Source organism: Rhinolophus sinicus, linkage group LG01 (assembly GCF_036562045.2).
Source record: "Rhinolophus sinicus isolate RSC01 linkage group LG01, ASM3656204v1, whole genome shotgun sequence".
Taxonomy (NCBI): domain Eukaryota; kingdom Metazoa; phylum Chordata; class Mammalia; order Chiroptera; family Rhinolophidae; genus Rhinolophus; species Rhinolophus sinicus.
Genome location: NC_133751.1, coordinates 133896765 through 133909999, shown reverse-complemented (window position 1 = coordinate 133909999; position 13235 = coordinate 133896765). Strand labels below are relative to the sequence as shown.

General features: G+C 33.5%; 1 protein-coding gene across 1 annotated transcript in view; it reads right to left on the bottom strand.

Moving 5' to 3' along the window:
- ARHGAP15 (Rho GTPase activating protein 15) overlaps positions 1–13235 on the bottom strand; it is a 620551-nt gene that overhangs the window by 488908 nt on the left and 118408 nt on the right. The window contains exon 6 of the mRNA XM_019735910.2: positions 8188–8277. Coding sequence (XP_019591469.1) covers positions 8188–8277 — 90 coding nt within the window. The remainder of the gene's footprint in view (positions 1–8187; positions 8278–13235) is intronic.

Sequence of the window (13235 nt, the reverse complement as noted above, 5' to 3'; positions counted from 1 at the left end):
TTTCTCATCAACATCAGATATTTCATTTCATTGTTTCACTTAGGTCATCTCTCAACATCCTGTTTTTTTAAGTTAAAAAAGAGCAACGTCCTCTCCTTTTCAAATACCAAGAATCTTTGACTGTTTTGAATGTTTGAATATTTATTCTCTACTAAATTTTGAGTAATGTGTTTAACTCACAAATTGAGATTCTATAAGTATGCATAGATTCTACAAGTGGCCTCTGCAGTTTTATGTAAGAGTTGCCATTTTCTTTTCATCTTAAATTTAGGTGTGTTTTGTTTTTTTTTCCATTGTGTTCGTTTCAAGCCTTTGTTTACAGATGCTTGCTTTATTATTCTCTTATACCTCTTTAAAGATTGCTCTTAGATTTGAGAGTTTTGCTCACCACCGCCCAGATTTTTATCCTGCTCAGTGACTTGTGGCATATAAACACTATGAATATATATATATATATATATATATTTTTTTTTTTTTTTATTTATTTTTTTTTTTTCCTTGCCTTCAGGTTCAGCCTCATTCCTCGTGTTTCTAGAAAGTGAATGACATTGCCTATTCATCTGCCAGTGATCCTACACTATCCAAAAGCTCTCAATTTTATTTCACCCTGTGTTATCCTTATGGACAAGCTGTAAAATGTGATGCCATTTATTGGCCCCATCTATTATGTACCAGCTTTAGGGATTAAATTGTTCCTTTTTCTGGAAAAGGCCTATCTGCTATTAAAAAAAAGAAAAAAAATGCACTCAGCATGAAACAAACATGGCTGCTCTCTTTTAAAAATATAAAATGAAGAATTTTGAAATAGATATGAAGGAGATCTGTTGGTTTCAATGTTGCCAGCATCAATAAAGTACTATATTCTGTACTTTACAAGATGGAAATCACAAATGGCAAAACCATAAGACTTGATGATTCTACTTGGATCCCATGAAATCCCCCAGTGGCAGTGTTTGCTTTTGCTCAGGTAGGGCATATGGCCTGGAATCTCAGGTTTGATTCCATGTAGCTCAGTTAGCCTCACTCTGGTTCTGTGGAAATGGGGAATTGTTCACCCATGAATGGTACACAGATCAACATACACCAGTTCTACCAAAACATCAAGAAACAGTATGCTCCGTAAGAGGAGGGAGTTTACACCATGATGTCAATAAATGAATAACAGCATATTGCATTTAGCCTGGTGTCAAACTAAAAGCCAGAATTTATTTCAAATGCACAACTCTTATCTTTGAGCTGTTGGAGCCAGCTATTCAAGAAAGCTGTATGCAGTGAGCCAATCAGTGATCTAAGTTCATTAGGTCACATGAATACATTCTTCTACTAACATGTTAGAAGTATAAGAAGCCAAGCTGACATTATCTTATTCTTTTGCCTTCACATTTTTTATTTTGATTTATTGTATTTTATTTTGGAATTTTAAAATCTTGATTCCCTTGTCTAATTTGGGACTAAAATTGATTAATATGGCTAGTATCAGTCTTTAGGGTTATCCAGTTACATTCTGCTTTGCTGATACTTCCAAACGAAATGAAAGCAGAGATAGCATTGTACCCTTTAGTAGCTAGCGGAATAAAGAAACTGCAAATGAGTACATATCCTCATAGACTGTGTAGCTTCATGGAATCATTAGGCAACATACACATGATATTATTTTCTCTAATAACATACTTAATTTATCAATGTCTTATTTCTATACTTGAGATTATACTTTTTTTTTAAAGAAGCTTTATTATTTCTCAAAAATTAAACCTTCAATAAGACACTAGTTCCCACATCACATGGTCTGAACAAGTAGGCATGTTTCAGTCAAGGGGTATACTTTCCTTCCATCAACTTGTCTCTGCTTCTCCTTTTATCAGTCAGGCTAACATGCTCTTTAGGTCTCACCTTAGATTCTTACGATCAATTTTATTTTCTGCCCCTAGGCTCTCTCCTTTGCAGTAAATCTTAAGCACTTCTGACATTAATATTCCTACATCAAAGCCCCAATTATAAAATTATATCACTCCATTCATCAAAATTCTTCTGTGCAAACCCACTGGCAAAAATGAAGCTGAAATCATAAAAATAATCATATTTCTTTCCTTCAGTCAAAAAAATGTATTGTCCTGATACCTCAGTAGGAGAATAAAAAGAATTACCATTGTCTCTCTTTCGTGTTTTGAGTATAGTTGCTGCACTTATCTCTAAGTTCTCCTTTGCAAGTTGCTATCAAGAGCTTGGCAGAGACTTTTAGGACAAAATGCTTAAAGTATTCACTGGGATAAGACATTAATTAACTTATATTGATTAGTTATTACATTAATTACCTTATTTATAAGAATAGAATATTAAAAATAATTTAACATGTTTGAGGACACATATTCTTAGTTACACAATGAATGAAAAGATTTCCCCATGGCGTATTAACTCTTAGTCTATTGGTTAAGTTCAAAAGACAGTAGAGAGAACAGAAGTGGAGCAGACGTCCTGAATTGTATTTCACAGAGATCTACCTCTCCTATCCAGATTCCTCCAAAATCTACCTCAGGAATTTCCCTCAAAGCACTGTGAGATGGTGTAGTTAGTAGATGAGTAATATGTGTAAAAACCCAGTCCTATTTATACTACAATCAGCCTTTTGGAGTAGCTTTCAAATACAGGATTGCTTCATTTTAACATTAAAGCAAGTGGAAGGAAAGCAGATGAGGTAAGGATTGTTAGCTTTTATTTCCTTGGTGTGAAAAACTAAGTTGGAGGAGGACTTTTGCTCTGGGTTCTACATAAAGATACAACGGACATAGCCCAAACTGGAACACATGTCCCCAGATTCTTGTGTTCGCTCTACTGTACTGTCTGAATGATGGATGAATAGCTAATAGGTAGATAAAATGATTGGGGACAAGCTAGAAAGCAAAAAACAACTATATTAGATATTAATGCTGCTCTTACTCTGGTTTATTTTTAATGCTATGCCTTTTACGATACTGTGAGTAATTCTCTAAAGTGAAACCAGCTTTACTTGAAATCTAATGCATATATGAATGTGAAGAATCATCCTTTTGCATTTAGTCTAACTACAAGCATTGAAAAATGAAAGAGAAAATTGGTAAAAGCTCAGATTTATTTTAAACCACCACTTTTAACAGAAGGAAATGGATAAAAGCAAATACCAGTAGTTTTCCTTTTGGCTTAAATTGACATTTTCCAAGATGTTATTAAATTATCTCCGCATTAATAAACTTAAGTAGTACTTAAACATTTTAAGCTAAGACATATTCAGATCAGGAAGAGCAATCAAATTATGTTTAAATGTAAAGCATATCCATGGAAAATATTCATGAATATGTTTAATATACATTATAGCCAGAAGACTCCATCCAAAGTCAGAAAAGTAATACAAGTAACAATAAACCTTTTCTGAGATTTGCTTTACTTTTAGTGACAGAACCTGTTCCCCTGATATTTTTATATATTAAAAACAAAACAAAACAAAACAAAAAACCTCAAATTCAGGAGATTTGGTTATGATTTTTGTTGAAGTTATCAATTGGTGCTGGGGGAGGAGAATAGACTTTCATCTTCTTGAGTCATTTAATTTTTTCTACCTTTCAGGTGGGCAATGGATAATAGTTCTAATCAGCCACAATTAATTAATAGTACAATTATCTTAATTAAAACATGTAATGGATAGATGAGTCCACTGCATGTTCATGAGTAAACTTTCTTTAAAATTTTTATTTTAAAGGACCCTCAGAAAAACTGATGTCCCTGTCTTGCTCTGAGAAAATGTAAACCTCTAGAGTACAAATTACTTAATTATTTTAAATGAGTAATCATCTACTGTCTTATATGTTGTAATGCAAAGGACACAAGAAACAGTATTTTTCTTATTCTTTACCCCCTATTCACAAAAGGGAACAGAGTTGACACTCTGGAAATCATCATGGAGTACAGAGCTTATTTGTGGACACAATTTCCTAAAATGTTTTATGACAGTAATTTTTTGTTTTACTAAAAGAAATCTATTCTAGCTTTAGCAGTAACCACTAAATTAGTTAAAAGGTGTCTGGTCTTCTGGTTTAATAAGTATGAAGCTGTATGGAATATAGTGCCTGTCTTTGTATTTTCTTTGGGGAAACAAAGCTAATTTACATGTCAGGAGAAAAAGAATATTTAAGTGCTAAGTTAAACGGCATTAGTTACAGTGCTTGGGACCATCATGTATTTGATAAGAGCTCCTTGGAAGTCCGGAATGTGTTAGAGATGTGTCATCTATCTATTTGATAGCTATGTCATGAACTCCTTTCCCCCGACTTACAAAAATATTTTCTTCAGAGAGCCTTGTGTTCACAGGAAGGAAGAAAACCTAAGTGAAAAATTTCCTTCAACTTTGAAACAGAAGATATTAAAAGTTTTAAAAAAAAGTACTGAGTGTTTTAAACTATTTTGCAGCCATTTTCTCAGTTGAAGTCCCCATTGCAAAGCTTTGTAAATGCACGCTGTATCTGCGAGGAACAAGAAGGAAGAAGGCGACAGAAGCACTGCTTGTGTTACAGATTCTGTCTGACAATACTGCCATCCTTTAACGGGGTTTTATTTAGTTATTACAACTATCTCTCTGTAAATGACATTTAGGATTATTTAAGATTATGTTGTAATCCTTCTAATCCTTAGTGCTTTAAATTTCAGGCTAAACACCAAAGAGCAAAACTAGCACTTAGCAGGAATGTTTAAAAGATGTGATTTGAACATAAATCTTTTTATTCACTCCTTCCCTGATGAAGACCTAGTGTTGCTCTTAAGTTAACTAAGAAAACTTGTACCACAGCTCATTACAAATCACTCGGGTGCTAAATGTTTTCTCAAGCTACATCGAACTTGTGATGGTCCTTGAGAATTATGCTAAATGCAGAATTAAACAAAAGTTAGCAGCAACGAACTATTACTAATATAACTTAGAATTTGTAGGGCCTCTTATAAGTACAAAGAGTCTGTGTCTGTGTGTGTACGTGTGGAAATCGTCACTACTCCCTAAGGTCAAGCTATTAGATGTGGACATATATATATAGATACACATATATTATATATGCATATATGTATATACATTTATACTTTTTATACACATAATATGGCTTGTCTACATATACTGTATTATAGAGATTGCTAACACTTTTTTAAAATATATTACTTACTATTAGAAGTACCAATTAAGCAAAGACTGTTCTGTTATAAAATATGGGCACGTGTTTCTGAACTCAGCTTGTGAGCATCATTCTGATTCCCTGAAAGTTGTTGAATACCAAGCTGTAATACTTAATTAATGTTGTCACTGGTATGTTACCATGCACCAATCAAATAAGACTGAGTCTACATCAAGAGTTGACTAAAACTGACTATGAAGGAAATTTGGCTTTTAATACAAAAAGAAAATGAACAACTCAATTGCCCAAACGGCATGTACAAAAGGAGCAAAACAAATGAAATTCTTCCCTTTTTTTGGGCTCAAATGTGTGCTTCTGAGTCTTTCAAGCATATCTTCAGGCACATAATTTTTGGTTTGTTTTCCTATGCATTTTAAGTTTGACTTCTCTACAGACACTGCAATTATGTAGCATATAATTGCTAATCCCTCAACTTTTTAAAGATAGATTTCAAATTTTAAATTATTTCTAATTTTACTCTCCTTTGATTTTTCTTGAACCCCAAATCTCAATAGCCATTTGCTATCTGTAATCTATAATTCATAGACTGAGATTGAACACCAAGCCTAATTCAAACTTGGAATTCTAAAGCTATTTCTGATGTAGCATATCAGCTGAAGCTGTGATAGTCTTTTTCAGTCAGGAAGAAACACTTCATTATTCTGTAGGTAATGAAAACCTTGCACACATACATTCATACACCCAACAATGACTTAATACCATGTTTTTGAGACATAATCATGTTTATTCTGATCATTTGAGAGTTAGACCAGCTAATGTATCTAATCAAATATTGATGCAAGTCATCTAGATTTAGCTCTCTGGCAAATCCTTCCCAATGCTTTTTCGTTAACAGAACTATGAAAGCTATTTATATTGTTCCTCTGAAAAGGCTTGTTCTCATAGTCTGTATCTATGGATACATATTAGTAAATTTTACCTAAGCTCATGTGTTTAGGTGATAAAAAGAGTTCAGCATTGCGAGACAATCATATGATTCACCCCAAAAAGCATGATGCAAGAAATGAAATCTGAATCTTTCTTTAGCTTTGTTATTCACAACATCCTTGTTTCTCTAAACTAAAGGGTACAAGACCAAAACAGATAAACTGGATATAAGGACGCCGAGGTCCCATGAACTGCTCAGGTACATTACAAACAAAACTAGCTGGCAAGATTGTCACCTCTAAAAAGCTACTGAAGGTGAGAATGGTTTTTAATGTCTTCAGAAGTACCTATATTCAGAAATATGAAAAACAAGTAAAAAAAATATAACAGGAGGTACTTATTCACAAAAGCTTAAGCTATACATATCTTAAATATATAGTTGGTTTAAAAGTATATCCATGTTTATTATGTTTATAGCTGTGTAAAATTATACATAAATATTTTTCTTCAATATTTGCAGCTCTGCATATATCATACTCGCCAATCATCCTCATTTGTAATCTAATTTAATTCTTCATAAGGTTAACAGAAGGAACTGGAATAGCTGCCTTAGCCCAACTCTAAGGGTTTCCGTTGTCCAAGAATTATGTCTATGTCAAATTTTCATGTCTTTATCTTATAACATTGGTGATTAGGATGATAAACGTATAATACATAATAAAACTAAACCACTTAGTTCACCCTATCCAGTTCAAAATGCATACTGATCATCTAGGTTGTCACACAGGTTAGGATTATAACCTCTAAGTTTTGTTATTTCTGGCAGAAAAACAAAAAGAGGAAGAAATTGGGTGACAGGAAATATTATTAATCTATAATTCCTCACTTTAGAACCAAATTTATTTTTCCTTTTTGATTATTTAAATTCTCATTCTAATATCTTTTGGCTTTAGTCTTTTGATTTCTAGGCAAGTATGTTTCGTTCTGTTATTTTTCCTTTTTTTTTTTTTTGGTAAAAAAAAATTGTCATATCAAAAAATGAATACCTGAATAGAATATTACTAGAACCAGAAAAATAATTTATTCCACAATATGTTGAAAGTGGTAGGTATTCTTTTATATTAACATGGGTCCAAATTATTTGGATAAACATGAATTAGTATTTGGACAATTCAGAACAAACTAGAAACCAGTTTTTTTCTCCCCAGTGAAAGTTTAGATAGAAAATGTCACCAACTTATAGCTTCTAGAAGACCTAATATATGAATTTCAGTGATGCATTTAAGAAAATAACTGACTTTTCTTTAAGGGCCAAAATGGTCTTAGAAGACATTTAATATATTAATTATAACAATCTGGTTCCTTGGATACTAAATGATATGAATTATAAAATATATGTATAAATGTGTTGGTTACTTTGGAAATATAAAAGTAAATTAAATTTTATATGAATATAGAAAAAGATCAACTGCCATAATCTAAAGTTATTAATTGCCAAAGGGATTTTAGTAACATCATATGTGAAATATTAAGCTTTCCCATTTCCTTTTTTGCAAGGATTTATCTAGTTCTTTCCATTCAATGAAACATGACTGAAATTATTAATCACAGTTATTTTTTTCAGAAAATTAAATTATGCAATATGAAAAGATCCAATGTTTATAGCTTTTCAGCTGTCTACATCCCCCTAAATCACACTGGCAAATGTAATTTATGACTCGGAGGCAGGAATGGCAATGAATGTAAACAGTTCATCATAATTAGTAAATCTTACTTTATGTATGTCTGAAAATTCTATTTTAAATCTATTTAAGTCAAGCATTCTAAGTTTGAACCCCAAACAGCTAGAAAACACATCACAAAATTCAATGACTTTTGGGTGTAGAATTAATCAACACACAACATATATTTTGTGTTTAGATAGCAACCAGTCATGAGGGAAACACAAAAACCCAAATTCAACAAGGAAGAAAAGTCAGTTTTTCACAATAACCTTCACACAACTGGTTGCATATGAAAATGCACATGAAAACATAACAATACAGTAGTCTTATTTTGATTACCCAAGAGACCTCAGATTTAGAAGGAATAGGAATAAATTGAACATTCTTACCTGAAAGACGTTCTTTCTGCTTGATTTTTCCTTGGCCCATTCAATATGTGCTCCACACAAATCCACACTTTCTGGTTTGTTCCCAGTTTTCTGTAAACAAAATGAAATAAGAATAAAAAGCATACAACATTGGTGAAACATGTCAGAAAAAAATAAAAGTTTATTGAGTTAGCAGCTATACATATTTATAATATAAAGCCTTTTTGTTTTGTTTTTTCAGTTTCAAAGAGATATCTGAACTTTCATGTTCTGCAGAATTATTTACAGCAGCCACGACATGGAAACAACCTAAGTATCTGTCAAGGGATGAATGGATAAAGAAAATGTGATATATATGCATACATACACAATGGAAAAGTTATTGAGCCATAAAAAAAGAAGGAAACCTTGCCATATGTGACAACATGGATGAAACTTGAGGATGTTATACTAAGTGAAGTAAGACAAACAGGGAAAGACAAATACTGCATCTCACATTTGTGGAATCTAAAAAAGTTGAACTTGTAAAAACAAAGAGTGATTACCAGGGGATGGGGAAATGGGGCGATATTGGTTAAAGGGTACAAACTTTCAGTTATAAGATAAATAAGTTCTGGGGATCAAATGTACAGCATGGTGACAATACTAGACACTTTACTACGTATTTGAAAGTTGCTAAGAGAGTAGACAAATGTTCACATCACACACATGTAACCATGTGAGGTGATGGATGTGTTAACTAACCTTAATGTGGTAATCATTTTACAGTATATATGTCTATCAAATCATCACATTATACACCTTAAACTTACACAATATTGTCAATTATATCTCAATAAAGCTTGAAAAAAGGAAGAAACAAATTTAATTAATGTCTATTAAGTGCCAACTGTGTCTTTTATTTCACTTTTTAGACTTTTAAGACCATACACAAGTTTATTTGTATGTAATATGTGATTTGGACCGAGTTGATTATAGCATATGCTTCCTTTTACACAATACAATATGGGTATTATTTTAAAGCTGTTTTTACTGCTTTAATTCATAATAATCAATTAATGGGAATATCATCTACACTTCCCCCTTATATTTTTATTTAATTCAAGCGAATTATGTTTATATAACTTTAAATTTGCATAACTGCAAATATTAAACTAAAGCTTACCAGTTTGGGAAATTTCTGTACTATTTTTAAAGAAATGATGTCATAACTCAAAGGCTCCAACTATTTTCATATGTTTTGAGCTACTCTAGGTATCGCTATAGATAAATTTAGTACTTTTCTCAAGTCACTTTTCATAGAATACTTAAAATTTTTAGAATATAAAACTTACAACATTTTTATACAATGTTTTTAACAGCATGAAGTTTAGGTTAAAAGATGAAATTATGCAAGAATGGTAAAAATGTTAAAGGAAGTCTGTCCATAATTGCTGCCTTATAGCCGCCATGACCAATTCTATCAGTTTAACAGAAATAGCCTATTTTTCAGATAAGCCTGAAATCTACTTTTTTTATAGTTAATTGTGAGGTTTTGTTTTATTTGGCAACTCAATAAAATTATTTTGTTTGGAAACATTGATAAGCCAGGCATAACTTTCCTTCAGAATAAATTCAGCTCTCAGGACAGCAACTGATAACATAGCTTTCCTTTGTTATTTGGTAGTAAGTAACCAATCAAGATAAGTGTGCCTCTTACAGATGCCTCAGTCGGTGAAACATTTTCATTGTTTCATCCATACTCTGCTACCCAGGTGATCACGACTGCAAAATCTCAAAGCAGAATAATGATCATTATAGTGTGATATATGACATAGCAAAATTAAAAGCAACCTGCCTCTTCTGTAGTTAATTAAACTATGGGATATTCAGAACCAACAAAAATAATCATCAAGAGTATGTAACAAAAGAGATGATCTTTCCCGTATAATGCAGTCAAGGGGAAAAAGATGGAATTATTTTGTATAAGAAGCATTTCTATGTGCTACTCACTCACTCTACGTATTTTACAACTATCAATTCATTTAACTATTTTAACAACTGTATGCAGCAGGTACTATTATTTTCACCATGCTCCAGGTAAGAAAAGTCCCCAGAATGGTTAGGTAAACTTTTCCAACGTAACAGAGGTAGAAAAGGAGGAGCCAGGATCGAAGTGTGAGCAGTGTTACTCCAGAGTCTGTTCCTAACCACTATGTAGTCCTTGAAAATTCAATTTACACTATGATCCATACTCATGTTAAAATATGTCACATTTTGGGAAAAGATACATATGCCTTTCTTACGAGACTCTACTACAGATATATTGATATTGTTTCTGCCCTTCTCTGTTAAACTTGATCTTTCTATTGGGCTTTATACCACCTGTTCATCTGGAATATCTCCCAATCTTTATATGGCTGACCCCTTACGCATCAGGTCTCAACTAAATGTCACCTGTCAGAGCTCTTCTCTGACTGGCTTATAGAAAAAAGCTGCATTCCAGCATTCCTGGTTATGTTCTATCTCACTACATGTTTTAATTTCGCCACAGCCCTCCTCCAAGCTGAAATTAACATATACATTTTTATATGCGGTCTCTTTTTCTCCCACTAGAATTAAGCTACCTGAGCTGGGGCCTTGTTTGCTTTTTCCTCCACTATTTTCCCCAATGTGTGGAACAGTGCCTGACACATAGTTGTTGTTCAATGAATATTTGCTGAGTTCACGAATGAAGGAAAAATACCAAAATGCAACTAGATTTTGTGCTTTGGAAGGCAGGTTTTTAGCATCTTGAAATTCCCAATTTTATAACAATTAAGATTTATATTTGGTTTAAAAATTAAACAATCTTTGCTTTGTGATTTGGAAAAGGGATGAACAGTTCAATAGACTCATGTGGATTGAACCTAGGATTTCACAGAATCATTCAATAAACATTTATTGCATACCTATTATGTGTCAGTGTCCTAGCCGCTGGGCTGGGCACTGGGAACCCAGAGATTAAGAAGATACTGACTCTTCCTTTAAGATTTCCATACTAGTTTCAGACTCTGTATAATTTGCTATACACATTCTCTTTATATATGTGGAGCTAAAGGAGAGCTATTGGTAAAAAGCAATCCCAGCTTCCCCGGTGTTCTCACCATCTAGCTCAGCTCTGGCCACCTATTACTATTCTCATCAGCATCACACACTAAATCCCAAGGCATCCAGCTTGGGTTTATCTCAATGCTAACTCTGCCCATCACTCTCAGTTACCTCCTGGTACTTATTCATGCCTTTACCCCATCTCTTGTATTCTTACTGAGCTCACTGCTTCACCTCCTCTCCACTTTAGCAACCTTCGATCAACTTCTCTCTCACGAATCCCACGTTCTGAGATTTCCTTCCTCTCAGCCTGCAATTTTTTTTTTTTTTTTTTTTTAATGTTTCTGAAATCAGCAGACCTTTGTGCATTCTCCCAGTTGCTCAAGATTTTCCTGGTGTTACTTTCTTTCATGTCCAGGCCTGATTCAGCTTCTTTCTGTGTCAGTGTCTGTCTGTCTGTCTCTCTCCTGCATTCAATGATCTATTCCACTTTCTCATCCACTTTTTCTTCTTCTGTAATCTTCCTCTTATTCTGTAATTTTGGAAAAATAACTGTTGACTACTCAGTGTACATTACAAATAAAATAATGGCCACCTTCTCCATCTGGGCTTCTGACTTCACTTAGCAAAACTTTTTTTTTTTTTTTAATTGTGATAAGGACATTTAACATATCCATGAAATCATTGCTAAGGCTAATGTCATGAAACAGCAAACTTTTCATGTGTTCCTAGTCACTTTTTTTCTTTCTCATGACACTTTTCTCCTAAAGCTTTACCCCTTTCAGTTGGTCTATCAAATGGCTTACTCCTACTTCACAGAGATCATAGAACCCGTGCTGGAACATTCATGATTCTTCCCACTTTCATAATTAGCCTGTATAATAAAAATGAATAAACAAATGCAAACTTGAATAAATTACTATATGTCTTGCCCTCTGAACACTTTATATCAATTTTGCATTTATTCTTTACAAAAAGTGAAGTTATTACTATTGCCTTAAATTTTCAAGTGAAGCCGCTCAAGCAGGGAGTGTTAAATGCCTTACATAAGTTGACACATTTCATAAACGTAAAAGCACCTGAGCTATTCACGTTTATGTGACTCCCCAAGTCCCAGGTTCTTAATCACAGCAAACACGTCTTCCCCTCCATAACCATCTTTTCCTCCTATTAGTCACTTAAAGCCCTTTCCTTAGGTCCAAAAATAACAATTCACATTTTCTGTTTCCCCTTTGCAAGTATCATTGTTTCCCAGTTTCTCTCTTGGCTCCCAGAATTCTAGGCCTGGGTATGTGTGACTGGTCCCCCTGTCTGATGAACTCCATGGCTGGGATGAGAGTGGCAACTGTGAGCATCAAAATTACCTGGCCTGTCAGTGCCATCCAATGCATAAACAACTCACAAGGCTTGTCCTGTTTTTCATCACAAGAAACGATGCTCATTCTTTGGCTTTTCTTTTATAGTTCCTAATCCATCTCATCTCATCTCATTCCTCTTTTTCTGAGTTATCCCTCTTCTCCTATTTTCTCAATCTCCCACTCTCAAATAGATTACATCCTTTAGCCTATAACCATGCTCAAGTCACTCTTGTTTTAAAAAAAGAAATAGAATAAAGCAAGCATCAACCACATAATCTCACTTCTCTTAATCTCACCGATTTCTTTTCCATGATTGCCAGAATTCTTCAGTTTTCTGCAGCCACATTCTCTGCCACGTTCCATTCTCCTCTCAACCCACCTCAGTCTTTTAGTCTTTTCCCTGACTAATCAAAAACATCTTAATCGTGAAGGTCAACAAAAACAATCTGATGCCTTCTCTCCCATCAACATTCTACTTTAATTTTGTACTATTAAATTCTGCTAGCCCCTCTCCTTTAAAATCTTCTGTCCTTCATCTATGGAGACATTTTCTCTCCACATTCTTTCATCTTTTATACTCTCCCTTCTCTGATTTGTTGTTGTTGTTGTTGTTTTTGTTTTTTTCCTTTTCTTCACTGACTT